This window comes from Acipenser ruthenus, chromosome 21, assembly GCF_902713425.1.
Source record: "Acipenser ruthenus chromosome 21, fAciRut3.2 maternal haplotype, whole genome shotgun sequence".
Classification (NCBI taxonomy): Eukaryota; Metazoa; Chordata; class Actinopteri; order Acipenseriformes; family Acipenseridae; genus Acipenser; species Acipenser ruthenus.
Window position 1 is genome coordinate 15,987,321 of NC_081209.1, and position 27,373 is coordinate 16,014,693.

The 27,373-nt window shown below is 42.7% G+C and overlaps 1 protein-coding gene across 2 annotated transcripts; it reads left to right on the top strand.

The window, feature by feature from the left end:
• Positions 1-78: 78 nt before the first annotated feature.
• On the top strand, positions 79-27,373 carry LOC117427963 (pyruvate kinase PKM). Of its 2 annotated transcripts, none has more exons than XM_034046402.3 (11): positions 79-214; positions 12,684-12,865; positions 13,438-13,529; positions 17,434-17,565; positions 18,371-18,557; positions 18,856-19,126; positions 19,207-19,357; positions 19,630-19,782; positions 22,155-22,321; positions 24,357-24,538; positions 25,799-27,373. In XM_034046402.3, exons 2-11 carry the CDS (start codon positions 12,703-12,705, stop codon positions 25,903-25,905), a joined length of 1,605 nt encoding a protein of 534 aa, XP_033902293.1. In that variant the 5' UTR covers positions 79-214; positions 12,684-12,702; the 3' UTR covers positions 25,906-27,373. The 2 variants fall into 2 exon arrangements, with proteins under 2 accessions (XP_033902293.1, XP_033902294.1); XM_034046403.3 differs by lacking the exon at positions 22,155-22,321 and adding an exon at positions 22,900-23,066.

Here is a 27,373-nt window from a genome sequence, read left to right on the forward strand (position 1 = left end):
TTGGCCCAATTCCTTAATGTTTTCATTATTAGTGTGTCGGCAAAAGTAGAGTGCGTGGAAGGTAATACCAGAGGTTGCCGTTTCTAGTGTCTGTTAGTGTGCGGATTCATACATATCAGTGAAACTGAAAAGTAGACCCGGTAGCACGGGTAGGTCATCTTGAGCCGGTTGTCGAAGCAGCGCATCAGTCCGCAGCAGAGCGCATCGAGAGAAGGTGAGTGTTGAAAAGTTATAGGAGTTGCGTAGCATCCTATTGCTGGAGGAAACTTAGATTTAAAAGAGGGTACCAATTAGGGGGCGACTACCAGGAGGTTTCTGTAGTGTAATTAAAAAGGAAAAGATGTAACGTGGTAGGGGTAATAACGTTTAACTTGTTTTGAAATGATTCAGTTAATTCATTCGTACCGCCAAGCATCATAGTTCTGAATGTTATTTATGGTAACGGTTGTTATGCGGCGTAAAATTCGTTATTTTACGTGGTGGGTGTGTGCGCACAATTACATCTCGCATCATTATTTCAAATCACGTATTACTGGTTGTCTATTTTTCTGCGGAGCTGGTACAGTTTCTGAGATTTGTTTGAAAAGATAACAAGCATTACCATTCATCCTTCAATAAACGCAGTGGATGATACAACTCTAAACCTAAGTGCGTCACTGGAGCCCCCGAGTCGCCGGTGTGGGGTGATGTGAGGAGATGCCCGTTACGGCCCCTTTTTCCAGCACAGTGGGACAGTTTTTCTATGCAGCACATTTAGTTATGCGGGCCATGGCAGTCTTTGGCAGCTTGAGCTAGCTGTACTGAGACAATTGGGAGGTGATTAATCTGTAGATGTTATATTCCTCTGCCAGACCAATGACTATCAGCCCATATTTCAGTTCAGCTGTGTTCTCACTACCCCTAACGAAACGTGTGTGCTTTGGGGTAAAAACATTGTATATACGGTATCTTTTATTACAATGTGCTACTGCTCAGCTCACAGACTAAATGCAGAAATGTAACTGACTGCAATCTTAATAAATGTTCAACTTTAATTCTCCCACTGGCCTACCTAATTTTAGAAGCCAGAGTTGGGTTAGCTACAGACAACAAACCGTTAAGGATGGCCCCACAAGAATATCTAGCTCTTTGATCCCCAGCACAATCTAGCTCCCCTACCCAATTATGTGGTAGTTGAGGGCCAGTTTATTATTATTATGTGTTTATTTAGCAGACGCCTTTATCCAAGGCGACTTACAGAGACTAGGGTGTGTGAACTATGCATCAGCTGCAGAGTCACTTACAACTACGTCTCACCCGAAAGACGGAGCACAAGGAGGTTAAATGACTTGCTCAGGGTCACACAATGAGTCAGTGGCTGAGGTGGGATTTGAACCGGGGACCTCCTGGTTACAAGCCCTTTTCTTTAACCACTGGACCACACAGCCTCCTAGGTTGGTTCAGTCTAGTAGGACTATTGCGGTCATTCTAATGACCTATCATGCCGGTAATTGCACTGCAGTGATATAGGACTTGTTGATTTTGTTCTGTAAGAGTTTGACTAGCCTTTGAAGTTCTTAAGTCATTTGTCTTGTCGTTAATACGCACAGCAGGGCTGTGTAGGAATAGGGCGTTCCGATTTCCTGAGGTGCTGTTTTTTGTTTGTAATGCCTCCTTAAGCTGTACGTCAGCGGTTGCTTTTCTGTACTGAATGATCCAAACTATCGCGGTATATTATGTGTACCTTTTAATGGCTTCCAAGAGTAGGATTATTTGTGTAATGTTTCTTTCCAAAACGACAGCCCTTTAAACAATCTCTGTGAATGTGTATGCATTTAAAACGGGAAAGCGTGTCATTGCTCATCAGTAAGAGACCTGGCTGTTGCAGTGCAGTCGGTTTGGATTAGGAGCATGTGATTCATCCACGGTCTCTGGGTGGAGATTGACTGTACTCTTGCATCGAAGGACAAGCTATTGATTTATTCTCGGGCTCCGTTCTGACGATTCTAAATTGATTGCTACCAGTACACTGGGAAAATACCTGGTGTGGAGGACAGGGGAGGGGGAGTCTTGAGAAACAATATTGTAACAAGAAACTTAAAACCACATTAAGCAAAGTTAGCCGATACTGGGGTAGCAAATCAAGACTTTTAAACATCCATGTGAAGAGCTTATGCTTTTCAACTGCTGTCATTAACCCTTTGGAGAGGTCAAGTTCATATTTTCAATAACTCCTCTGGTCACATGACAACACGTTGAGGTAGTGACTCCATCTTGCATTGTTTTATAAACACTTGTGTTGGTGCCCTTGATATTACAGTAACTTGTGCCTGATATGAGGCGAAGTGACTAGTTTTCTGGAGAAAGAGGCAGTATAGTTTGAGTTGCTGATGGAACCTCTTTGATACACCAGTGAAAATGAACTGTTCCTGTGCCACGTTGTTTTGTATTGAAGTGAGTAATGTGGTAGGTAACTGAGTGAGTAGCAGGGATATATCGGGTAAGGGGGCTGTGGTTGAATTTGCTGTTTGATCAACCCCCCTCCCCCTCCTCATCCAGTTTTATTGAAGTGGAATTTCTCAGTGTGATTCAGATGTTGTGTGCTTGGTTGGGAGTTATGTGTCAGGGTTTTTTTTTTTTTTGTGTGTGACCTTGCCAGGATTGTGGTGTGCCAGACTCCTTTCCTTCCCTTCACTGTTGATCAATAGTGTCCCTGTTTCCTGTTGCAGTAATGTCCTGTAGTACATTCTGAAAGCACAGCACCTCTGTTAACAAGGCACCTGGTCCTGTTCATGAACAGTAATGTGTTTGCATGCTTTACTGTAGCATCCAAGCCTTAACTCTTACCCAGCACCCAGACTACCTTGCTGATACCCAACTGCAAGTAGGCCATTTATTGGAAGTTGGTAGGTAACTTTAAGAAGGACTCAAGGGAGGAAGCTCCCTTCAAGTCACTCTTGATTTGGATTGTAGGATCAGCTACATAATTGTCTTTAGTGTTCTGAGAATGTAGGCGTTCTATAGGGTTAGAGGGTTAAGGATAAGGTGAGAGGATTTATCCCTAGTGCTGTGAAGAAGGTGCATAGTCTTTTCATGGTAGGTGGAGACAGTAAGGCACTGGCCTGGCCTCGCTGTGTCTGAGGAATCTGGAGAGCTAGAGACTGGGGTTGCTAGGTAAAGGACAGGGAGTGAAACAACTGCTCAGCATCTGGAGGAAATCCAGCTCTCAGGTATGTGCGTCTATGATGTGAGCGCATGTACAGGATTAAGAAGCCCTGCTGAGGCCTGTGATTGCATGCAGCCTCTTGCACAGAAGTACTACAGGGAATGCATTTTATGTATAGGTTGGAAATACAGGGGCGGGGCACAACACTTTAATGTTAAAATATAAATAAAATAACATTTAAATCCTTTTTTGCAAAATTATACTCCTCTGACAAACAGCTCTCCCCTGACCACTGCCAAGCCTTCCTAGAGGATTTGAATATTCGTAACATCTCTTCAGAGGAGGCAGAGCAGCTAGACTCTCCAATCTCAATAGATGAATTACATCAAGCTGTAAAAACCACTAAAAAAGGCAGCTCCCCTGGGATTGATGGTTTGCCAGCTGAGCTGTATCTAACTTTGTGGGATACTCTGGGCCCAATCTGGTTATCCTCCATAAATTCTGCAATCGCAAAGGGTCATTTTCACAGAGACTATAATACTGCCCTAATCACATTGCTCCCTAAACCCGGCAAGAATCCCCAGGAATGCGCAAGTTACAGGCCTATTTCCTTAATCAATGCTGACATGAAAATGTACGCTCGGGTTATTGCTCGCCGTTTGGAGAAAGTTATCAATGGTTTGATTAATCCTGACCAAACTGGCTTTATTAAGGGTCGATTAGCATCTGACAATATCCGTCGCTTATTGCATGTTATTGCTGAAGCTGAAAAACTGAATTCACCGAGTGGGCTTTTATTTCTCGATGCTGAAAAAGCTTTTGACCGTTTGGAATGGCAGTATTTATGGTGCGTTTTAAAGAAATTTGCTTTCGGTCCAAATCTTATTAGAATGATACAAGTTCTGTACTCTAACCCTTCCGCAAGAGTTTTCACGGGTGGAAGCCTTTCAGACTTATTTAGTATCTTTCGTGGATCCAGACAAGGGTGCCCTCTCTCCCCTCTACTTTTTGACTTGTCACTAGAGCCCTTAGCCCAATTTATCCGCCAAAGCTCCTTAGTTTCACCGGTGAAAATTGGATCGGCCTGCCACTCAAATTCACTATACACCGATGACACACTTTTATATGTGTCTGATTTAGAGCGCTCTCTTCCAAATATACTTCAGATTTTTGAAAATTTCAGCTTAATAGCTGGTTACAAAATTAACTGGTCAAAATCAGTGTTAATGCTACTCAACGTGGAGGCAGGCAGAATTAATATCCCCCCCATCATTCCAGTCTCGCATCAAGTAACTTATTTGGGCATTGAGATACATCCCTCCATATCAACAATTGCTAAAAATAATTGAGGGGGATTTGAACAGATGGATGCTTCTACCAGCTTCAGTTCCTGCCCGTATTGCCTCGATTAAAATGTACATTCTCCCCCGTATTAATTTTATTAGTTCAATGCTCCCATTGCCTCCACCAGTGGGTTACTGGTCAAAACTTGATTCCTTGTTGAGAAAATTCATCTGGAATGGTAAACACTCTTGGATTAAATGGTCTTTATTACAACGCAGTAAAGCACAAGGCGGTTGGGCCTGTCCAAATTTTAAATTTTATCACTGGTCTTTCTTACTACGTACACTAAACCACTGGATAAACCCAACTATGCAGGCATCTTGGAAGGAAATAGAACAGGAAATATTATCCCCCAATTAGAATACAAGATATACTGTTCTTTGGCCTTACTTACAAAAGGTGTTCCCTGCACTATGGCCCCATAATCGCTTACACTGTGCAAACTTTCCGGGCAGTGGAAAGAACTTTGGGTCTTAATATTAAGTGGCACAGACACTCACCCATTTGGAACAATGTTAATATTTTATCTGGTGGTAAACCCCTTTCCTTGGACTCTTGGGCCCGGAGGGGTATAAACGTGTTGAACGATGTAGCCGGTCAGGAGTCTATCCTAGAGTTCCAGGACCTAGTTTCTCGCTATAGTATCCCTAGCACCTCTTTGTTTTTTTATTTTAGACTGAGGTGGGGTGGGGTGAGGGAAATTTTTCCAGTGTCTTTCTGTTCACTTTGTATATAAATTTTCAATAAACTTAAATAAAAAAAAAAATAAAATAGATGATTTTTTTTTTTTTTTTTTTTTTTAAAAGGCATTGTTGGATCTGTAGGACTTTAACTGACCTTCAAGGAATTGTTCCTCCAAGACACTGTTTATCCAACTAAGCTCCTTGTGATTTAGAATGTGAAGTCAGGGAGGTGTCAACTGCTTTCAGTACAGATACCAGAATCTCCTGTAAGAATTTCCACTTTTACTGTTTCCTGAATTAGTTGCATCTCAAAGTCAGGAGTTTACTGTGAAACGGAGCAAAGTACAGTAACTTACTGACCGTCTCCAAAGGGGACACTTGCTGCATGCATTGCAGTGCTAGTGAATAATGAAACACTTTGCCTGGGAAGCTGTAATTCACATTTGCATTGTAAAGGGATACTTGTGTTTTTTAATAATGCATGTGTACCACGTCACCACTGGAACAGTACAATCTTTGTGCTACTTCTTCCAGGATTCATGGGAAAGAAAAGGAACTGAGGTAAAGGTGTGGTCAAGGTCCCCCCAGAAGCAAGGTTGTAATAGTTCAAAGTCTGAACTGCCTTTATTACATCAGTGACAAACTCCCTGCCATCTTTGGCTTTCTGATACAACATGTCTTGATTAGATCAAAGGATGGAAATAAGACTGTCGCATAGCTGTATGATCCGTTCCAGGTTTTACTAAGTTAATAAGGCACATCTGAACTTGTTACCTATTATTATTATTATTATTATTATTATTATTATTATTATTATTATTATTATTATTATTATTTATTTATTAGCAGACACCCTTATCCAGGGCGACTTACAATTGTAAGAAAATACATTTCAAGTGTTACAATACAAGTAATACAATAAGAGCCAGATATACAATAACTTTTGTTCAAGTGTGACAAACCACAATTCAATAATACAGCAGATAATAGTGATAGTTACATCAGGATATGATTAAATAGTGATAGTTACATCAGGATATGATTAAATACAAAATACTACAGGTTAAACACTTGGCAGATTACAGTATTCTGAAGTACAGGATTAAATGCAGTAAAATAGGGGGCAGATAAGAGCAAAATAAAGCACATTTAAATGAAGGGTGATAGTGTCCCAGGATACAAACAGAGGAGTTCTACTGGTGCTGTTTGAAGAGGTGAGTCTTCAGGAGGTGCCGGAATGTGGTCAGGGACTGGGCAGTCCTGACATCTGTAGGAAGGTCATTCCACCACTGCGGAGCAAGGGTGGAGAAGGAGCGGGCTCTGGAGGCAGGGGAGCGTAGAGGAGGTAGAGCCAGTCTTCTAGTGTAGGCGGAGTGGAGAGATCGAGTGGGGGTGTAGGGAGAGATGAGGGTCTGGTCAAGGCATCTGTAGGCTAGTACAAGAGTCTTGAACTGGATGCGAGCGGTGATCGGGAGCCAGTGGAGCGAGTGGAGTAGCGTGGGCGAAGCGAGGCAGAGAGAACACTAGACGGGCAGCAGAGTTCTGGATGAGCTGGAGCGGACGGGTGGCGGACGCAGGGAGGCCAGCCAGGAGGGAGTTGCAGTAGTCTAGGCGGGAGAGTACCAGGGCCTGGACCAGGAGCTGGGTAGCATAGTTGGCGAGGAAGGGTCGGATTCTTCGGATGTTACTCAGGAAGAAACGGCAGGTGCGTGCCAGAGTGGAGATGTGCTGGGAATAAGAGAGGCAGGGGTCCAGGGTGACTCCAAGGTTCTTAGAGGAGGAAGAGGGAGAGAGTGTGGTAGATTCCAGAGGAACAGAGATAGAGAGATCAGAGGAGGAGGGAAAGAAAAGGAGGTCAGATTTAGAGCTTGAGTTTGAGGTGATGCGAGTGCATCCAGGAGGAAATAGCAGACAGGTAGAGATACGGGAGGAGATGGTGGAGTCAGAGGTGGGGAAGGAGAGGAAAATCTGAGCATCATCAGCATAGAAATGGTATGAGAAACCATAGGATGCGATGAGGGGGCCCAGGGAGCGGGTGTAGAGAGAGAACAGGAGAGGACCCTGTACCTATACACACTGTGGTTAATCAAGCTCGTAGTTAAACCTGGAATGGGTGAAACTGCTATGCAATAAGGCTTATTTCCATCTGTGCAATCGGTCTCTAACCTGCAATTTTTATATTTAGAAAAATCCACATACTTGCGTCAGTCTCTGATAAGCCTATTTGGATTGCTTGTGTTTCTCATATCTCTTGATACATATTACTTTGTATTTGTTGCATTCATTTTAATCCACTTCTACACTATACCCTGTGGAATGTGTTCTGGTGACCTTGTATGCTGCATTTATTCTGGTTTTTGGGGTACATTGCACAGACTATACAAGGTCATGTTACCGACACCCGATTGCTGTCGGGGAACTGCAAGGCTGTTTCTTGCTGTGTAAGGAATTAACTACACTTTCATTTAAATGTAGTGATTTATAAAGAATCACAATCTACTTCTCCCTATTTAAGCAATACTGCTTTTCAAGTAATAAAGGAAATGCTGTATTTTGCTAAATGGATTGAGTGGTTGAAAGTTGTGTTCTGTTGTGCTGCTGGTGATCCTCTCCTGAAACATTTATTAAACTAGTTGGTCAAAGGAGTGAAAAAGCATCATGTGTGGGGTGCTGGTCTGCTGCTCGAGGTGATTTTTTAAATCTGTGGTTTGCTAACATTGTGCAGTACAGCACACTAATGTAGACTCTCCTCCTGGGATGCTGTGCAGTTCTGCTCCTGTGTGTTTATACAGTATTTGCATCAGGTTGGTGAATTCCTCAGGATTATCTGGCTGTCTGTGTATGAATAGAGATGGCGCGTCTGCAGTGAGATGTGAGTCTGCTCACGTACTGTACTGCTTAGTCACTGCCCACAGCTTATGCTGCAGTAACCTTTACAGCCTAGGAGACCACTGGAAGATAGCCCCGTCTGAGCCCACGCTGTGTGCTTTTATGTACCATGCATGTGTCCAAATTGTTAAATTAGAATGTATAGAACAAGTACCTATAATGTAAATACTGTCATTTTACCAATAGTGCCAAATGTGTTGGGTTTAAATGTTTGAAACCCTTTTGTAGTAAGAATAAAATAAACCAATGCATATTTAGGCACAAATAGATTAGAGGTGCTGTTCTGCAGCTTGAGCCCTAGGACCCTTATTCTGATGCACAATATTGAATGTGATGCTGCTGTATGATTAAGGGCAGTCTAATGCAGTGAGATGTGACAGCCAGCATATCTTCTCCAGGAATGGAAGTGCTCATGCTGTGCTTGGTCAGGAAGGAGTTGTGCTGATTACAGGTAATCCTGTGCTGCATTCAGGCCACCTGTGAGTTCAGCCCCCAAGGGCTTTAACCTTCAGAGACTTTGTTTAGCTGCCTGACGCATTTATACCTGACACATTCTGTTTGCAGTCCACACAAACCTTTGTTTGCCAGTTGTATGATTCGGGGATGGTTCTCAGTTATGAAATATTCAACTGCTAGTATATGTTTAGAAATCTTTCTGAAGCAACTTCCTCCTGCACAAATGTACTGTAAAGCCAGGTGCTCCCCTTTGTGATTAGGAAGTTGAGACTTGCTACAGTAGCAACCAACTTCTGTGAATGCTTCTGTGAAAGCCGTTGCACACAGTACAGCTGGGTTCTTAGGAGCAAGTCCTATTTTGGACTGTTTTCCAAGCTTCCTGTTTCAACTGCCCTTCATGTGCATGTGGTTAATAGGAACTTTGTGCATTTACTAGGGATGGGTTCAGGTCCTCGAGACTTGTTTTGTCTTTCGTCTGGTCCTGTGCCTTTTACGTTATCTCACTGGTGTGTGAGCCACTTTTGGGTAAGGACCATGTCATCTAGAGCCTCCCCCTCACAAGTAGGGGTCTGCTCTCTTCTTTGTGTGTGAGGGGACTGATGGAGTCGGACCCTGTGTGTGTAGAATAGAGCAAACGAGAAAGTGATCAGGTTTTTAGGTTAGACAGAAGGAAGAGTTTATTGTTTATGGTGTGGTCCTTACCCAAACACGTACCCTGTTTTTAATTTAAGTAGTTTTGTTAGCTCCTGAATCCCATCTGTCTCCTGCTTTGAGCCTCAAGACCAGGGGCTGTTACAATATTGTATTCACGTATATGGAAGTCATTTTAACGGTTTGAGGTTTTCAATTTAAATTTCTCTGTGTCAAAGTTACGTTATTTGTGGGTTTTTTTTCTTACATGTGTTAAATACCCTGACGGCGTCTGAAAAGCAGGACCACAAAAATAAGGACGTTATTAGCCCGCCCACCTAAAACAGACAGTCCCTAGCATTTACCCAGTGTTTGTCTGTGGATGGTTGTACCCATATTATCTTGTGTGTGTGGTCCAAAATGTTCTGTACACTTTCAAATATATATTATATATAATTCCCTACTAATGTTCCAGTGTTGGAATTAATTCACAGGACCGCTAAGAAACCTGTTCTACTTTCAAATTCTTAGTTACGTGATCATCTTGGCCTATTTCTCCTTCCCTGGGAGTTGTGTTCCTTTCAGTCTTGATTTCTAAGAGAACTGACTACCATCTGGCATTCATTCTCTACACAATGCAGTCTGAACATGCTGTCTTTAGATCTTTGTATTGAGCAGATGATTTACCTGTATGATGGTTAAAGAAGTGTTTCATTTCCACAGAGGTGAGCGCGTGGAATAATGTTATCCTGATAGACTATCAATTATTTAGACCCATTGCTTCATTGAGAGCTGTAAAGTATAATTTGTTCCTAATGGTAACCCTGGTGTTTAGTTGGCACTGAAGTAAATTGCCCTTGTTGCTGTTTGAAAGAAAGGAGTGTCCTGTACCTTTTGATAAAATGTATTCAAACATTGAGCAACATCGTAGTTTAATTGCATTACTGCTTTTGAGTCTAGCCCTCAGTTGTAGGCTACACCTGTTCATGTAGTTTTATTTGGTGAGCATGCAGGGCTTATTGGGGAAAACCTATTCTATTCAGCTTCACCACTTTCCCCTCCTGTTTCTCATTTAGCCTTGGAAGACTGAAGCCAGTGAGCAGTGGAAATTTACCAGCTTATGTAATTCATGCCATCTGCAGTGCAGTTTGCTGTGATTTCTGGTATACAATCCTAACGTAGTAATTCTTATTGGGGAAAACCTATTCTATTCAGCTTCACCACTTTCCCCTCCTGTTTCTCATTTAGCCTTGGAAGACTGAAGCCAGTGAGCAGTGGAAATTTACCAGCTTATGTAATTCATGCCATCTGCAGTGCAGTTTGCTGTGATTTCTGGTATACAATCCTAACGTAGTAATTCTCTCTCTCTCTCTCTCTCTCTCTCTCTCTCTCTCTCTCTCTCTCTCTCTCTCTCTCTCTCTCTCTCTCTCTCTCTCTCTCTCTCTCTCTCTCTCTCTCTCTCTCTCTCGTTTTCTCAATTTTGGTAATGCACATTAGTGTTTCCTTAATGACAACTAGAATTGCCACTTTCAAATGTACATCTGCAAGGCGCACTTTTATACAGATGAGAACCATGAAGGTAATAGAAGCTGATTTAAGGTGCAGCTCAGGATCTGGTGCCGGAAGTGTGTTGCGTAATAAAACGAGGAGGGCTTAGTCATGTCTGTGCGCGAGAGGCAGCACGTAGTGTAGCTGTTTGGGGGGGCCTACTGCATCACAGACACTTCCTCTGAGGCAGAGCTACAGCTTCTTCCTCCTTTGTGTCTCATGTGCTGCCCTAGGAACTGGTAGTGTGTTTATATCTGAGCTTCTCATCTCCATATTTTAACATCTCCAACTGACTGAAGAATATAGTCTCTTAATTACAGGTAAGGTACACTGTAATGACCTTGATGGAAAGCTGAGACTACTGTGATTGCCCATGTTTTAATCATGCAGTCCAACTGTTAGACCAGAGGGGTTGTAGTAGGCTCTTTAGGATCTGTATCTCGGAAACCAGGTTTTCCGGATAAATTCAAACTCATGCAAGTTTTTAGTTAAATGTAATTTTCTATTGCTAGCAAGGCTCTTACAGTGCCTTGCATAAGTATTCACCCCCTTGGACTTTTTCCACATTTTGTACTGTTACAACCAGGAATTAAAATGGATTTAATTAGGATGTTTTGTCACTGATCTACACAATAGTCAAAATGGGGGGGAAAAAATCTACATATTTTTCAAAATTATTTACATACTTATGCAAGGCACTGGAACTACATATCTGACACAGCACTGCTTCTACTGGTAAGTGCATGCAGCAACATGCGCTTTGATCAGAGCTGAAGGTATGAGAAATTAAGTTGACAATGAAAATAACCCACCGCTGACTTGTGCATGAAAGAGCACAAATTCATACATCAGTAATATAAATCATTGGTGTGTAGCCTAGACTTCGTAAAGTTGGTACACCCTGGGCCACGTAACCAGACCTCTGCAGAGTTGCTGCTTATATTTAATAGACTTGCTTGATTGATTGAGTCAGCAGGCAGGTCTGGGTTAGTACAGCCCAGCATCGACCTTGCAATGAGAATTAATATAGTGGGTGGCAGATGAAAAGTGGAATCCAAGGTTGTTTTTTTTAAAATAAAGTGCAACCTGTGTTCTGTGATCAGTGCTCACTCTGCAATGCATTTAATCTTCTGTTCTCAAACGAATGAGCTGCTCTGTTGAAATAGATTGCCTTCTAAAGCAAAACTAGTGTATTGCAGCTTGGGTGACTTTTTTAGATTTACTATAACACATTTTGCAGTGCATGTTTGCATCTGCATTAAAGTCCATGATTGGTTATATGAGTGAGTGCATCTCTAGAAACCATTGGCATCTCTCCTGCCTAAACTTGTTCTGCCTGCTGGCATGGCACCCTTAAACGCCTAGGAATAGATCATTGAAAAGGGCCAAATCTTCGTTCAGCAATTGGAAGCAACCCTTTTCAGTTCCTGTGTAGGGTTAACCACCACCAGAATAATGAAGATAAATCCTTTTTTATCCCCCACCCCCATGTTGCTCTTTGCTTAAATTGGGTCAGTTGATTGAGACAGTAATGTAAGGTTAATGGTCCATGGCTAACTTTCTGAAGTTAGCTCAATTTTGGTGGCTCAATTAAATCTGTCAGCCCAGTACAGTTTGTAGTACAGTCTCAGTCCTTCTGTGGCTGTACATTAGGAAGATGTGCAACAGTGGTTCTGTGAAGTAAATAAACGTTTGTGGTGTGCGCGCACACACACTGGCACAACTGCTGAGAAAACCCAAATCTGTCTTCTGTCTTCTGGACAGATGTGGCTGAGCATGGAGGATGTAGCTCACGTTGCCTTCTTTGTTACTTTGTGGAAATGTATGTAAAGAATGTTTCTTTTGTTTGCTGGCTTTCCTTCAAAGACCAACCTCTTAATGTTTAACTGTGTGTACTGAGATCCACAGATCTGAACTCTAACAGTGACAGTTGCTGGACTGAAGCTGTTGAGCTAACCTTCTCCCCCACCCCCCATTCTGAATTGCAGGACAGACCCAATAGTGACCATGCCCTCATCAAAGACTCATTCCCAAGAGATGGGCAGTGCCTTTATCCAGACCCAGCAGCTCAACGCTTCCATGGCTGACACCTTCCTGGAGCACCTGTGTCTGCTGGACATCGACTCTGAGCCGACCACTGCCCGCAACACCGGCATTATCTGCACGATCGGTGAGTGCTGCCTGGGGACCACGACTGAGCAGGGTTTCACCTCAACCAGGGACTACATATATAAAAAATGTCAAAATACACAAGTGCTAATTTTAGCACAAGCTATTGAGTAGTTTTACATCCATCCTCACCAGTGAAAGTAACTGCTCATGGAGGGTTCTATTTATATTGTGTGTGTGTATCTACATTTTATATTGTGATGAGGATATGTTGTAGACCATTTTACTGCAGTATAAAATGCAGCACATTAATTTTGCTTGGCAGCCGGCACTTGACGAGATATAGCCTGCTCTGTACAAACACACTGCATCATGTTCTTAAATTTCTCTTTTAATGAAGCTGTCTTTGGATGTGTTACTAAAATTCCAGGACTCGTGACAGTGCAGTGAAAATATATAAATACTTTAAACACCTGAAGCTCTGTAAATTTGTGTGCAAGTTTCCTGAAAACAAATGCAACTTTGCATCTTCAATTTTTATATTATACCAGTGGAGGTTTTGTTGCATTATTTCTAAGTGGTGCAGTTCATGTTGGTGCTGACTGTTTTCTTTGCTCCTGATTGTGCGCGTAGGGCCGGTCTCCCGTTCCGTGGAGACTCTGAAGGAGATGATCAAGGCTGGAATGAATGTGGCTCGTCTCAACTTCTCTCACGGCACTCACGAGGTAGGTCTGATTCTTGGGGACCCAAGAAAGTAACCGATTTAGGGCCTTTCCACCTGTATACCTCTAGTGGAGTCATTCTCCCTGTGTTGGGGCCCCAGTTAAAGTCTTTCTGTGTTGGGGGAGTAGGGGGGGTTTCCTTGAACCCAGATCTGTGACAGTGCTGTGTTGGCGGGGCCCCTCCAGCAGAACTAACCCTTTGCCCTGACTGGGATGTGACCTTTTTGTTTTGACTTCTGGACTGTTATCTCAAAGGTCATGTCTGTAAGGAGATAGGTCTAGTCCCTGTTGCCCTTCTCGTCTCCCGTGGTCTGTCTAGAGCAGTGCTCATGAAATGGTGCAACTCTCACACAGGAGGCTTTGGCTATAACGTTACTAGCAGAGATACCATGATAAATTGCCAACCTACATTTGCTGCACTATAGGAAGTGTCTAATGGCTTCTTGTGAAGGTCATTTTGCTTATTTGCCCACTGACTATGAAAAGCAAAGATGATATGTCTCTTGTAAAATTGTTTTGAACTTTTTGTAGATCATTCACTGAACACCCTTCTGTAGATGGCTTTGCCAATTTAATTTAATGTCACTGTAAACACGATCAAGCTGTACAGAATATAATGCATGTTTGCCTAGGGTATTCAAACAATGTTGCACTGAAACCAAAAGTCTGCATGAGTTCCTGACATTTCAGGAGTAGAGGGCAAGATGATGGCTGCATGTTCTCAAAAGGGCAGTGGAAACGCAATCTCTCTGACCTACCAGTCTTGCCTTGCAGTCTATAAATAATCTATCATTTTACTTTTCCCACTATAACAGCTTTCCATATATAGCACTCATGCACTAGCTGGTTCAGTTCCCATTGACTGCAAGCATTCAAACATGGTACCTAGAGGTGACTGAAGCCATCTCTTCTGACTTGTAGATTTAGAGTGTGTAATTCCAGAAATGTGCTGTTCTCTTCACCAGAGCTCAAACTGTATAAACTGGTAAGATTAGCTCCCAATGTCCTCCTACAATGTGGGTTACACAACACAAGGCTGAAACTCCTTGCAGTTATCATTGCCAACCCTGCAGGATGTTTTAAACGACACTCATTTCCCCGCAAGCACTTACTGTAACACGACAAATGCTGTTTCTTCCTGTTTTTCAAGATATGCATTTTTTTTTTGTGGCGAAATTGAGCAAGTGCAATTGAGGATTTCGATTGTCACTTGGAGGGGAATCTGTGCCTGATTCCAAAGTTGTGTGACTTGGAGGGTTAATTTTTATAAGAGGACTTTGTCCTTTTTATCATCATTGGCCCAGCACTAGCTAGCAGCCAGCCAGAGTATAATCTCTCTTCTATAGACGCCCTGATCTGCACTTTCAATATCAGTGGCATGATTTCTAAGAGCATTTAAAAGAAATAAAAATAAAAAATAAATTCTCAATATACAAATAAAACCATTAGCTCTCAAACGCCTTCATTGAATGAATTTATCTACACCAGTTTAAGTAGTCTTGTTGTACTTGTGTGTCAGCATACTGGTTTCCTAAGTTGTGGACTGAATAAGCCCGGCCCAGTCTATACTGCAGTAGAGCTCGGTTTTGTTCCACTGCTGCCTATTGCCTGGTTCTATCCTTGTTGTAGTTCAGTGTGTGTTAGTCTTGCTCTGTGCTGGGAGCTACTGTTCATGTTTAGTTGTGTAAATGTAGTTCTTGCTGGGGGGGGGGGGGGGGGGGGGGATTCAAAAAGGATCGAGTGACCAAGTTTAGCAGTGGCAAGCTGCCAGGTTATCTAGTCCTCCAGCATTAAGCCTGTCTGGATCGGGTGCACTGACAAAAGGAATCCTTTTCCAAATTGGCTTAGGGACCTATGCCAGGAAATTGTTTTGTTTTATACAATGACTGTATACCAACATCCCCGTGATTTAATATCATTTGTGAAGTGCACTGCAGTCTTATCTAGAGTTTTCAAAGGGACTTTTTGAAGATGTTATATATACACTCTCTGGACTTTGGGTACAGATTAAAGATTTTAACATTATACTATTGCAGGATTTTATATTTATACTTCCTCTGCTTTACAAGCCAAGTGCTACATGCTAACGGCTCTGCCAGTTTGTCTGCTGAACAAAGTACACAACGCATTGCTTGTCTATTGAACCCTGCTTCACCAGACCCACTGGCACAGTGATTCTCCAAAGACTTCCTCCTTTTCTGTACTAATAGTGGATGAAAGTGCAAGTGTGTTGGAAAATGTTTTTTTTTTTTTTTTTTTTCTCCAATTCTACTACATATATATCTATATCTCAAAACGATGGAAGCCAGGAAGGAATCTCCCTTTAACATAACTTGGTCAGTAAGCTACACATTGTATTAGAAAGTGTGACCGTGGCAAGAACCTCCCCCCCACCCCCGTTTATTTGTGTGGATAGATGTTGTACAAGAGGCATTGCAGTGGTGGTTTGAGCCGTGTGTGCTGTGAGCGTGACTGAGTGAAGGAGAGCAAGGGATATGCATCATCAGATCCGTTAGTGCAATTCTAATCCCCTGAGAGTGGGTCAAAGCAAGCATTCATGCAGATAATGCAATGAGCGATACTGAGTTTGTTTCCTCACGTGTAAAGAGGCTGGAAAATATGGTTTTGTAAATGATTTGCTGATGTATAGGTATGAATTATCGGAAGTTGTCTGGTGTTCCACAGGGCTCCATTCTAGGTCCCTTGCTGTTCTCATTATATATGCTACCGTTTGACATTATCTGCAGACATGGTGTGAACTTCCATTGCTATGCTGAAGATAGCCCTCTAAATATTTGTCCCTAAAGCCAGTAATTTCTTCTGCCTGGGTGTTATTAGCTGCTTGCCTTGCAGACATCAAGCATTGGCTGTCACAGAATTTTCTAATGTCATTCAGATAAAACCGAGGTTATGCTAGTGGGATCACAGAACCAACTAAAAGGAAATGTGGGATAACATGAGCTTGACCCTTGCAGTCTCTCATCAAAACTTAAACTACAAAATTAAGAGTTTGACCCTGATCTATCATTAGAGACTTGTATTAGGGAAGTTACTAAAGTATCTCTTTTAAAATTTTAAAAATGTAGCCAAACTTAAACCAGTTGTTTCCATATCTGATGCAGAGAGACTAATGCATGTCTTTGTTTCATCTAGAATGGATTATTGTAATACACTTTTTTCTGGTGTCCCAAAACATGTGGTATCCGGCCTGCAGCTTGTTCAGAATACCGCTGCTAGAATTCTGACTAAAACTAGGAAAAGTGAACGTATTACCCTTGTTTTGGCCTCTTTACACTGGCTTCCTGTGCAGTATAGAATTGATTAAGATTATGCTGTTAATTTACAAGGCCCCGAATGGATTAGCACCTAGTTATTTGCACCTGAGTTATTGACCCCGTATCTCGCAATCTGAGATCACAGGATGCAGGGCTGCTGGTTATTCCTAGGGTCAACAAAAGCAACACAGGAGGTAGGGCTCTTTCTTGTAAAGCTCCTAAATTTTATAGAATGCTCTGCCTTAGTTTGTCAGGGAAGCTGGGACTGTTGGGTTTTAAGTCAAGACTAAATGCTCTTTTTTTTTTTTTTTAATAAAATGGCTTTCTTGTCTTTATGTGTTTTTAATGTAAACTTTTAATTGCTGCTTTTGTATTGTGTATACTGTTATTTAAATAGTCTAACTTTGGTAGTTGTATGTGTGACATGCTGTACAAATGTGTGTGGGGGTGTTTTTCTTTTCTGCTATGTACTGTGCTTTGCGATACTTTTTGTATAAACTGCTATAGAAATGCAGTAAAGTGGAAATGTTTGTTCTTGCAATAAGGCACCAGTGCATTTCTTTTTCATAATGAGTAGGGGTGTGTCCTTGTGGGTTTGACTTTTATAGTAACACGGTTGTCATCTCTTGCAGTACCATGAAGGCACCATCAAGAATGTGCGTGAAGCAACCGAGAGCTTTGCTGCTAACCCCATCCTCTACAGACCAGTGGCTGTGGCACTGGACACAAAGGGACCAGAAATCAGAACTGGACTCATCAAGGGAGTGAGTACTAATGCTTGCATCATTGAACCAAACAAAATGAGTGGACTATTCGATTCAGGTCAATTTTTTAGCATGCTATTGAGAGCTCTCTGCAGTACTAGCACTTCATCCTCCACCAGCAGTCTACTATTAACATATTGTTCATTGTTAGGTTGTTGTTGTTGTTGTTGTTTAGCAGACGCCCTTATCACATTATACAGATATCACAATTTTTTCTTTACATACAATTACCCATTTGTACAGTTGGGTTTTTACTGGAGCAATCTAGGTAAAGTACCTTGCTCAAGGATACAACAGCAGTGTCCCCCACTAGGGATTGAACCCACAACCCTCCGGTCAAGAGTTCAGAGCCCTAACCACTACTCCACACTGCTGCCCTGTTAGCTTTGATTATCTGCGAAACTGGCAAGTTTGAGTGGAAACTGGGCAGTCAGTCCTCTTGTTCTGCTTTTTAGCAGTGCCCTACAGAACTGTAAAAACAGGATATGCGTATTAAAGTAATTGCTGTTGAACACAATTCATTGGTTACATGAATTGTTTTTGGTAAACCTGTTGGAAGGGGGTGGAGGGCTTTGAGAGTTATTTTGTGTACTACTGTATATCCTGTGATTTGAGTATTTAAGGTTTGAGGATCTTTTTTGCCTCACTGTAGCCACTTGTTGAATGTTTATTTGCTGAGAACTGGGATTAGAGATGTTAAATGGAAACCCAAATAGTTTGTTCTACAAGAAAGACTTGTGTTGCCTGCAAGCTGAGCAGGTGTTTCAAGTTGCTGAGCGAGTGTGGCATGCTGTCTCCTGCACAGAGTGGCACAGCCGAGGTGGAGCTGCAGAAGGGCGCCTCTCTGAAGGTAACCCTGGACGACGCCTTCATGGAGAAATGTGATGAGAACACGCTGTGGGTCGACTACAAAAACCTGACCAAGGTGGTGCAGGCGGGCAGCAAGATCTACGTTGATGATGGACTCATCTCCCTCCTGGTGAAGGAACTAGGTGAGAGGATGGGAACAGCATGGGGGGGAGGAAGTCATTAGGATCGGCACTAGCAACGTCTGCATGACCCGTTCTCTGGGTTACCTCTTTAGATAACCACAGGCCAAAATAAATTGTAAGGTAGTGAACCTTATCCAACAGTATACATTTTCTTGAATATTGGATCATATTACCTATGTGGGAGTAGGTGGGGAGGGCGGACAGACTTGTAGGTAGAGTTCGGTGATTAGAACTGAGGCCCAAGGGGCAGTTTGGCCTAATGAGTGAGAGACTGGTTTGCTGTGTTTTTTTCGTGCAGGGTCTAACTACGTCATGTGTGAGGTAGAGAACGGTGGTAGCCTGGGCAGCAAGAAGGGAGTGAACCTGCCAGGCGCTGCGGTGGACCTGCCTGCTGTCTCTGAGAAAGACATCCAGGACCTGCAGTTCGGAGTGGCACAGGGGGTAGACATGGTCTTCGCCTCCTTCATCCGCAAGGCTTCTGATGTGCAGGCTGTGAGGAAGGTCCTGGGAGAGAAGGGCAAGAACATAAAGATCATCAGCAAGATTGAGAACCACGAGGGCGTGCGCAGGTGAGGGAGTTGAGCATCCGAGAGGGGAGCTAGGGGAGAGGGCTCGGCATGCAGGTAACGCCACTTCCTTTGTGTTGCAGGTTTGATGAAATCCTGGAAGCCAGTGACGGCATCATGGTTGCCCGTGGAGATCTTGGAATTGAGATTCCTGCCGAGAAAGTCTTCCTTGCACAGAAGATGATGATTGGTCGTTGCAACAAAGCTGGCAAACCAGTCATCTGTGCCACTCAGGTACCTGCCAACAAACAGTAACCATACTGCACAGCATAGATAACCATTTAGAAAAGTGCTTGTCTTTTAATGGATGTTTGTTTTCAAAGTTTATCTTCTATGGAAATACAAATCTGCAAAGCCAATCTGTTATACTTCTGTTATTACACCTGACTGGACATGGGGGGCCCAAAATATACCATGTTAATTGGGATAATATGTTTTTGTTAAATAAATACATAATAATAAAGTGTTTGACACCTGGTACCCCAATCGTGTGGGTGTTTCTCTAGATGTTGGAGAGCATGATTAAGAAGCCCCGCCCCACTCGTGCAGAAGCCAGTGATGTGGCCAATGCAGTCCTGGATGGAGCTGACTGCATCATGCTGAGTGGAGAGACAGCCAAGGGAGACTATCCCCTGGAGGCTGTGTGCATGCAGCACGCGGTGAGTATGGACTGGGGTGGGGCGGACAGACTACGACACGACCCTCTCCTTACTTACAGGAAACCCACAGCCTAGTCTCAAGTCACCTTGGATAAAGGCGTCTGCTAAATAAACTAATACAGAAAACCCCCAGTTTAGCGGCTATATCGGAACATTTACAAGAACCCACAGTCAAGCAGGTATATCTGAACATTACACTGTGGATGTGAAAGATCTCTTTGCCCTCTAGGGGAGGGGGCATGCTATATCTCACGAAGGGTCTTGACACTAGAAAGCAGTCAATACTGTCCCCTGTATTTCCATCCTGTGTGCTGTATAGCTTTATCCTGGTTTTAAACTGAAATACCTATATAAAATGAACACCTTGTAATAAACAAACCATAGCTTGGTTTCCATTTTTAAATTGATAGGAAATGTTTTTATGTAAGTTTACCCACATTTGCTGTAATATAGCAAGTTACTTCTCTTAATTTTAAACTCCTAGCTCAAAGCCACGGTTCTGTGGTTATTCTCATCAACCTGTCCCACTTGTTGAGCATGCTGTTCCAAGCAGCCATAATGTGGCTCCTCAGCCTAGCGGCTCATCTCAAAAGTAATATTCAAATCACTAAAATCTTCAGGAAATTTGCTTATGAAACCCAAATCCCAAAGAATAGGAGAGAGAGAGAGAGAGAGAGAGAGAGAACTGCTGCTTTTTTTTTTTTTTTCCAGCACTTGGATCTTTTTATTTAGGATGCATCTCTTGCGCTAACCCCTTCATCCTAACACCAGTCTAATCTTCCTCTAATTGTAGCTGTGGTTAGGTAGTCCTAGATTAGTGGGTCTGTGAAAACAGACATTAATATGTCTTGTTATAGAAATGTTACTAGTATTTCTTAATTACTTATGCTGCTCTGATTTAAGAGGCTGTGCTTCTAGTTTGAAGCTTTCACTTTTTCCACAGAAATAACTAATGGCTGTGTATTTAATGTTCCAGTCAAACGCTTGCATATAATTAACCCTTTGCGGTCCATTGTCGGACTGGGTCCGACATCATTATAGCAACGCAATAAACGGGTGTTTAGTCGTTTTTTCTCCGGAAAAAGCCGAGAAAACCATTCAATTGCCGAGTGGGAGCGACAGGAGCCGAGACAAGTCGGGGGGGGGGGGGAAGCGAAGCGTATCTCATGAATAGTCATACATGGTATCAGGTATCAGATAACGGGGCGTTCATAGTAAACAAGCTGGCTGAGTGCGTCAGCGCACAGAGACTATCATGGACATTTGCAGAGCTTTTTTCAGATGTTATAATAATAAAATAATGACTTTGATCGCATTATTGAGAGTTTGGTTATAAAACGAGTGATCCGGAGATGATCGATGTACGACTATTATTATTATTTATTTCTTACATAGGTGAACGCTATAGCAAACAAAAGGGTGGGGCGGTGCTGGAGATGCCTAGTGAGTGCTTTGTTGATATGCAGGGCCATTTAAACCCGTTTGACTGAAAAAAAATACTTTTAAACAGCGCGTATAAAATTAACTGCGTGTGTGAAAATTAATTAGACCTGGCGTGCCTGACGCGCAGTTAATAAATGGACCGCAAAGGGTTAACACCCCTGTTCTCGAAAGCTAAGCTAACCTTTCCTGTCCTTGCTGCTTTGACTAATCTGATGGTTTTGCTTTGGAACTGATACCGTTTCCACACTCCTGCTTTTGAATCCCAAAGTTTGTTACCTTCAGAAAACTAGTCCAGAACTCACTACCCAAATGCTTTGAAAATGTTTAGAATGGCAAAGCTCACTACTGTATTCAAGCCTAGTGTGAAACTGGTAAAGGAATTCAGGTTGTACACTGACAATTAACTAATTTATAATGACGATGTATTGCATGGTGGTTTGTGCACAATAGCAGTAGCAATGTCTGGATGATTTGGTAAAGTTTGCTGCTGTGTGCTTGATCTAAAACCTTGGATTTGCGTTTTATGTATTGCATGAAGGGGCTTATTTTGGTAGTTATATGGAACCAAGTTATTAATTTTTCACAAAGCTGCATGACTCTCAATTGGGATATTTTTACCAACTGTAAAGTTGTGGGAATGTGTAATAGTCTTGCAGGTAGTTTAATTCTGTCTCAACAGTAAATTAAAGTTGTAATTCAATTGTTTAACCTAGATACTTATATGACTTGGTTAATACTGTACGTTTAGCTGATTTGTCTTTTTTCCAGATCAAACTGACTTTGTGCACAGAGGGCCAGTAAAACTACCTGCATGTTGGTAATGAAACGTGTTTGATTCCACTAACTACTTTTGCACCACTCTTTCCCATCTTCTGTCTCTGCTCGTTTCTCCTCCGTTCTCTCTCTTCACTCCCGTTCCTTGGCTGCAGATTGCTCGCGAGGCCGAGGCAGCTATTTTCCACCGCCAGGTGTTTCAGGACCTCCACCGCATAACCGCGCACTCCACTGACTCAACCGAGGCTATTGCTATTGGAGCCGTGGAGGCATCCTTTAAGATCTTGGCATCAGCTTTCATAGTATTGACCGGGTCTGGCAGGTATGAAGACAGACAGAGGTCCTTGGCTGTCAAGAAACAGATCTTGCCTTCTGCTTCCCCTCCAAGCCTTGAACAGCCTACACCGTTGCATCAGTTTATCAGCAACTGCTATATTCCACAGCATTGCAGCTTGGGTTTTGACCCAAGTATTGTTTCCACCTTGGAGTGCTAGATTAACCTTTTAGTTCAACAATGCATTTACCAATTCAGAAGTTTGAAAATGAGTTTCAGTAGTGTGTTGCTGAAGTCTAGGGGGTAAAATGAAGGCAAGGTGTTTGGTGAGAGTCTTCCTGGAAGTGAGAATAACCCAGCATGGTGAGCAAAGAGAGCTTGGTGGTCTATAGCTGAGGCCCTGAGTAAAGGGTTATTGCAGTGGTATTAATAGATTGTGATGTGGAGGATGTAGGTACAAAAGCTAAATTTCCTTTTAACGTCTAATTTGATAAACACCAAATTTTGTTTATCTGATAAATTTCACAGCTATTGGATTTCTTTGCCACATCACAATGTATTGGTTGCTTCTGCAATATTGTGGGTCTGACTCTCTCCTCCCTTCTGGGTGGTGCTGTGGCTCTCAGATTGCCCGTGAGGCAGAGGCCGCTATTTTCCACAGGCAGCTGTTTGAGGAGCTGCGGCGCCTGTCTCCCCTGACCCGGGACCCAACTGAGGCTGCCGCCATCGGCGGAGTCGAGTCATCCTTCAAGTGCTGCGCCAGCGCCATCATCGTGCTCACAAAGACTGGCAGGTAAGGTACAGGCCTGCATGCTGCTAGGTAAGAGCTGCCTTCATGGAGTCCACAAGCAGTCTGCAGCCAGTACCTCAAGAAGCTCCTTATCCCCCTATGCATTAGAATTAATTGGAATGGTGACATAACTGCATACAAGAAGTACAAAGTGCAATAAAAACCCTTCGACAAACTTCAATCAACCAACAATGCAGTTTTCTGTTGAGATTCAGCAATCTCCAGTTTTAAAGCATTACCTGACAGCAGACTAAATAGCCTAAAATGTTCGTAAACTCCAAAAATTAAGAAAACATTTTACTGTAGGAGAAACTGCAGGGATAACACCCCAATCCAAATGGATTTCATTGAAGCCCCAAGCCAATGGATACTTGCAGTGCAGCATTTCGGTCTATGGTTTAGATTCCTGTATACCATGGCATCAACACACTCGCACTGGAAGCATACTAAATCGCTTTGCATAACCAAGAATGCTTACTGACCTGAAAGGAAGATGTTGGTGGAATGATAGATCTCATCATGTCTGTCGGACCTCGTCTGCACAGGGTTAAAGGATTTGGTTGCTTGCTTGAAAGATTCCTTTTTTTTTTTTTTTTTGGTCAGAATTCAATACAGATGTTCAGAAGATGCAAGTCTGAGTGGTCATGTGTTTTAAACTTCAGGTTGTGGGGTTGATTATTTATTTTATTATTATTTTTTTTTTTTTAAATGGCAGTGAAACTGAATGAAAGGGATTTGTCTTGCTTTTTGAACATCTGCGGTCTTGCTTTAGCGACGCTTGCCGCGAGTCCTGAACCCTGACATTTCAGAAGGCTGTGTTTAGCTCTCCTACAGCTGCCTCTCACTGAGCAGACAGTGTGTCAGGAGCCTCCCCTAGGGGCTCAAACTGATGTGCAGAATGGAAGCCTGTAGGTGAGGGTGTGACTTGCCCCAACCTGGAGACAGTCTTATCTGAAGGATGGAAAATGTTTCCTATTGCATATCAGTTTGAACCATTCCAGGTTTTATACAGAAAGCCAAATCATTCGTCGAATGAGAGCTCAAGACAAATGTGTGGGCAGGGCAGGGGCAGGGCAATGCCAAAATTGCAACAATTGGGAATGATAAGATTGCCACCTCATTTCCTTCCCCGAGTGATTTTGTTGGTACCTCCAAAGTGTGTATTTTCTTGATACTTTGGGTATGGGCTTAGAGTTCTTTGCATACACCTGCACATGGTGACAGTGGACTGTGACTAAGCAACTAAAGTGAAGCACAATCCTCTTGGTTGATATTGATGTATTTGCTCTTTAGGTCTGCCCACCTGATCTCCAGGTACCGCCCCCGTGCCCCCATCATTGCTGTGACTCGTCAAGGACAGACTGCTCGCCAGGCCCACCTGTACCGCGGGATCTTCCCTGTGCTGTTCAACGAGCCCGCCCTTGACGTGTGGGCAGATGATGTTGACCTCCGTGTCAACTTCGCCATGGATATCGGTACGCCTGCTTTAATAATGAATGATAGTTTCAGTATGCATCTTAAAAGTTGTGCATTTATTTGAAGCTGTAGTAATCCAAGCTTTCAACATTTACTTCACTTGACAACACAACTTTCTCCCACATCCCCCCTTTTTTTTTTTTAAATTGACGACTATTGTGGACTTTAACCCTTTGCGGTCCATTGTCAGACCTGGTCCGACATTGCAATTATTCCTATCAGGTCCATTGTCGGAACCTGTCCGACATCATTATAGAAACGCAAAAAATGGGTTTTCGTCATTTTTTTTCTCCAGAAAAAGTCGAAAACCATTCAGTGGCCGAGTGGGAACGACAGGAGCCGAGACAAGTCGGGGGGGGGGGGGGGGGGACAAAAACAAAAAAGAGTATCTCATGAATAGTCGTACATGGCCCTGGTATCAGATAACGGGGGTGGTAGTAAGTAAACAAGCTGGCTGACTGCAAGTCAGCGCACAGAGAACACGGACATTTGCAGAGCTTTTTTGAGATGTTATAGTAATAAAATAATGACTTGGATCGCATTATTGAGGAGTTTGGTGATAAAACGAGTGATCAGGAGATGATTGATCGGGATTTATTATTATTATTATTATTATTATTATTATTATTTATTTCTTACGTAGGTGAAAGCTATAGCGAACGAAAGGGTGGGGTGGGGCTGGAGATGCCTAGTGAGTGCTTTGTTGATATGCAGGGCCATTTAAACCCATTTGACTGTGGGGGGGAAAAAAATACTTTTAAACAGCGCGTCTAAAATTAACTGCGCGCGTGAAAATAAATTAGACATGGTGTGCCTAACGCGCATTTAATAAATGGACCGCAAAGGGTTAATAGTGTTAATGAGAAGGTGTTTGTAGAACCTTGTTTGCTGGAATTAATATTATGCAATATTGTGGTGTGCTGACTGAATGGGTCTGACCTCTCTCCTCCCTTCTGGGTGGTGCTGTGGCTCTCAGATTGCCCGTGAGCCAGAGGCTGCTATTTTCCACAGGCAAATCGCATCCTAACTGCTATGATTTAAAAAAAAAAAAAAAAAAAAAAAAAAAAAAGGTATTCCACTTCCTTCATGCACCTTTTGTTCTGTTGCATGGCTTCCACCAGCTAGAAAAGTACCACATATTTTCAGAAGCAGCTCCTTAACCCATTGCAAATTGCATCGGACAATGCTAAACAGGTTGCTAGTTATCTATATACAATCCCACCGTTGCTTAACTGTTTTGTCTCCCTGTTTCAACCCAGGCAAGGCTCGTGGATTCTTCAAGTCTGGCGATGTGGTCATCGTGCTGACTGGCTGGCGCCCAGGTTCCGGTTACACTAACACCATGCGTGTTCTCCCCGTGCCCTAAAGAAGGGAACTCCCTTCACCCCAGTCCCCCCTCCTCTCCCTTCCCCTGCGGCAGCTTGCGAGGCCCCCACTCCTTTCACTCCTCCTCTTGGCACACTAGACAATCCTCTTAGTCCTCACACCAGCTTCCTCATTTACCAGGGCGCTTGTTCTAGCCGACAAAACCTGTAGTATTTATTAAAGGAATAAACACCACACTGAATGCATTGGAAGCAATTCATCTGGATGTCTTTGTGCAGGCCAGGCAACTCTGTTCTTGCTGTGTGGAACCAGAGTTTACAGAACATGCAGTTAACAGATTTAAGTAATTGAGGGATGTTTACGTGTTGTAACTGATGTTGGACAAGCACATTGTTTGTTTTGTGGGTGCTATACCCTAGTTATTCTTGCTGGAAAGATCAAGGGATACTGCCTTGTCTCTTGTATAATTTAAATTTGCTAAACTCCCGCCCTGCACAATGGAAATATTCTTCTGTCAGAGTTGCCTGGGCCTACCTGCTTTGTAGTTTTTGTGTCCATCTCACTTTGTATCTTCTGTACTGTGTGTGTTTTGAAAATGCTGCACTCCATTTACTGAAAGTAGGTTATATTGTATATTACATTCTCCATTTATACTTGACTTTTGAGTGTGATCGGAAGGTAACCAATATCTATATATTTTATGTCATGCTGGATGGTTGATGGAATGAATGGACTGCACTTTCTTTAAAAGGGGAATAAAGAGCCCTTTTAAGTAGTGATTTTGTGAAATACCCTGTATTTCTGAATGTGATATTTTGGCGGCACACCCTTTTGAATCCTGGCCCATGCATTTAGAGTTGCAAAGAAAAAGAAAAGGCATTATCCACTGGATTATCTGTAAAGCCAGTATTTTCTCCTGGGTAATAGCTTCCTTCCACAAGGCATTGGCCTGTCTAAAATACAACCTTGCTTGTCCTTCCAGTCTTTGAGGGTTCAAGAAACCTGCTTGTTTTTCATACTGTGGAGACCAGTTAAGTGGTAAGGTGGTTTTACATAAACTCAGCCTTCTGCCATTTGCAATGGAGTTCATGCAAGCCTATTTTAGGGGTAACTTTGAACTCTTCAAATTAGGAATTGACCCACTATACAATATTAATCTGCTGCTACATTGTGCAAAGCAAATTTAGGATAGAATTAAGTAAGTCTGCAGTATAATATACTGCGCTGTTTTTGAAGGCGGTTTACCCCTTGGTGCAGGGCAGGATTTGGCACTTTGAAGGTTTCAGGTTGAGACCTCTCACTCCCTGCTGCTGTAGCTCACGTTGTCAAGTCTGTTATTTTTAGTGTGTGTGCTCGCGCTCCTGAGATGTTCCCACTTGCTTTCTGATTTGTGATGGTTTGAAAAAAGTTCAGTATATATATAAAAAAAAAAAAAAAAATGTAGAAAATATGGTGCCCTGAGTTGTCCTGGACTACTGGATTTGCATCAATAAAAGATGAGTACCTGC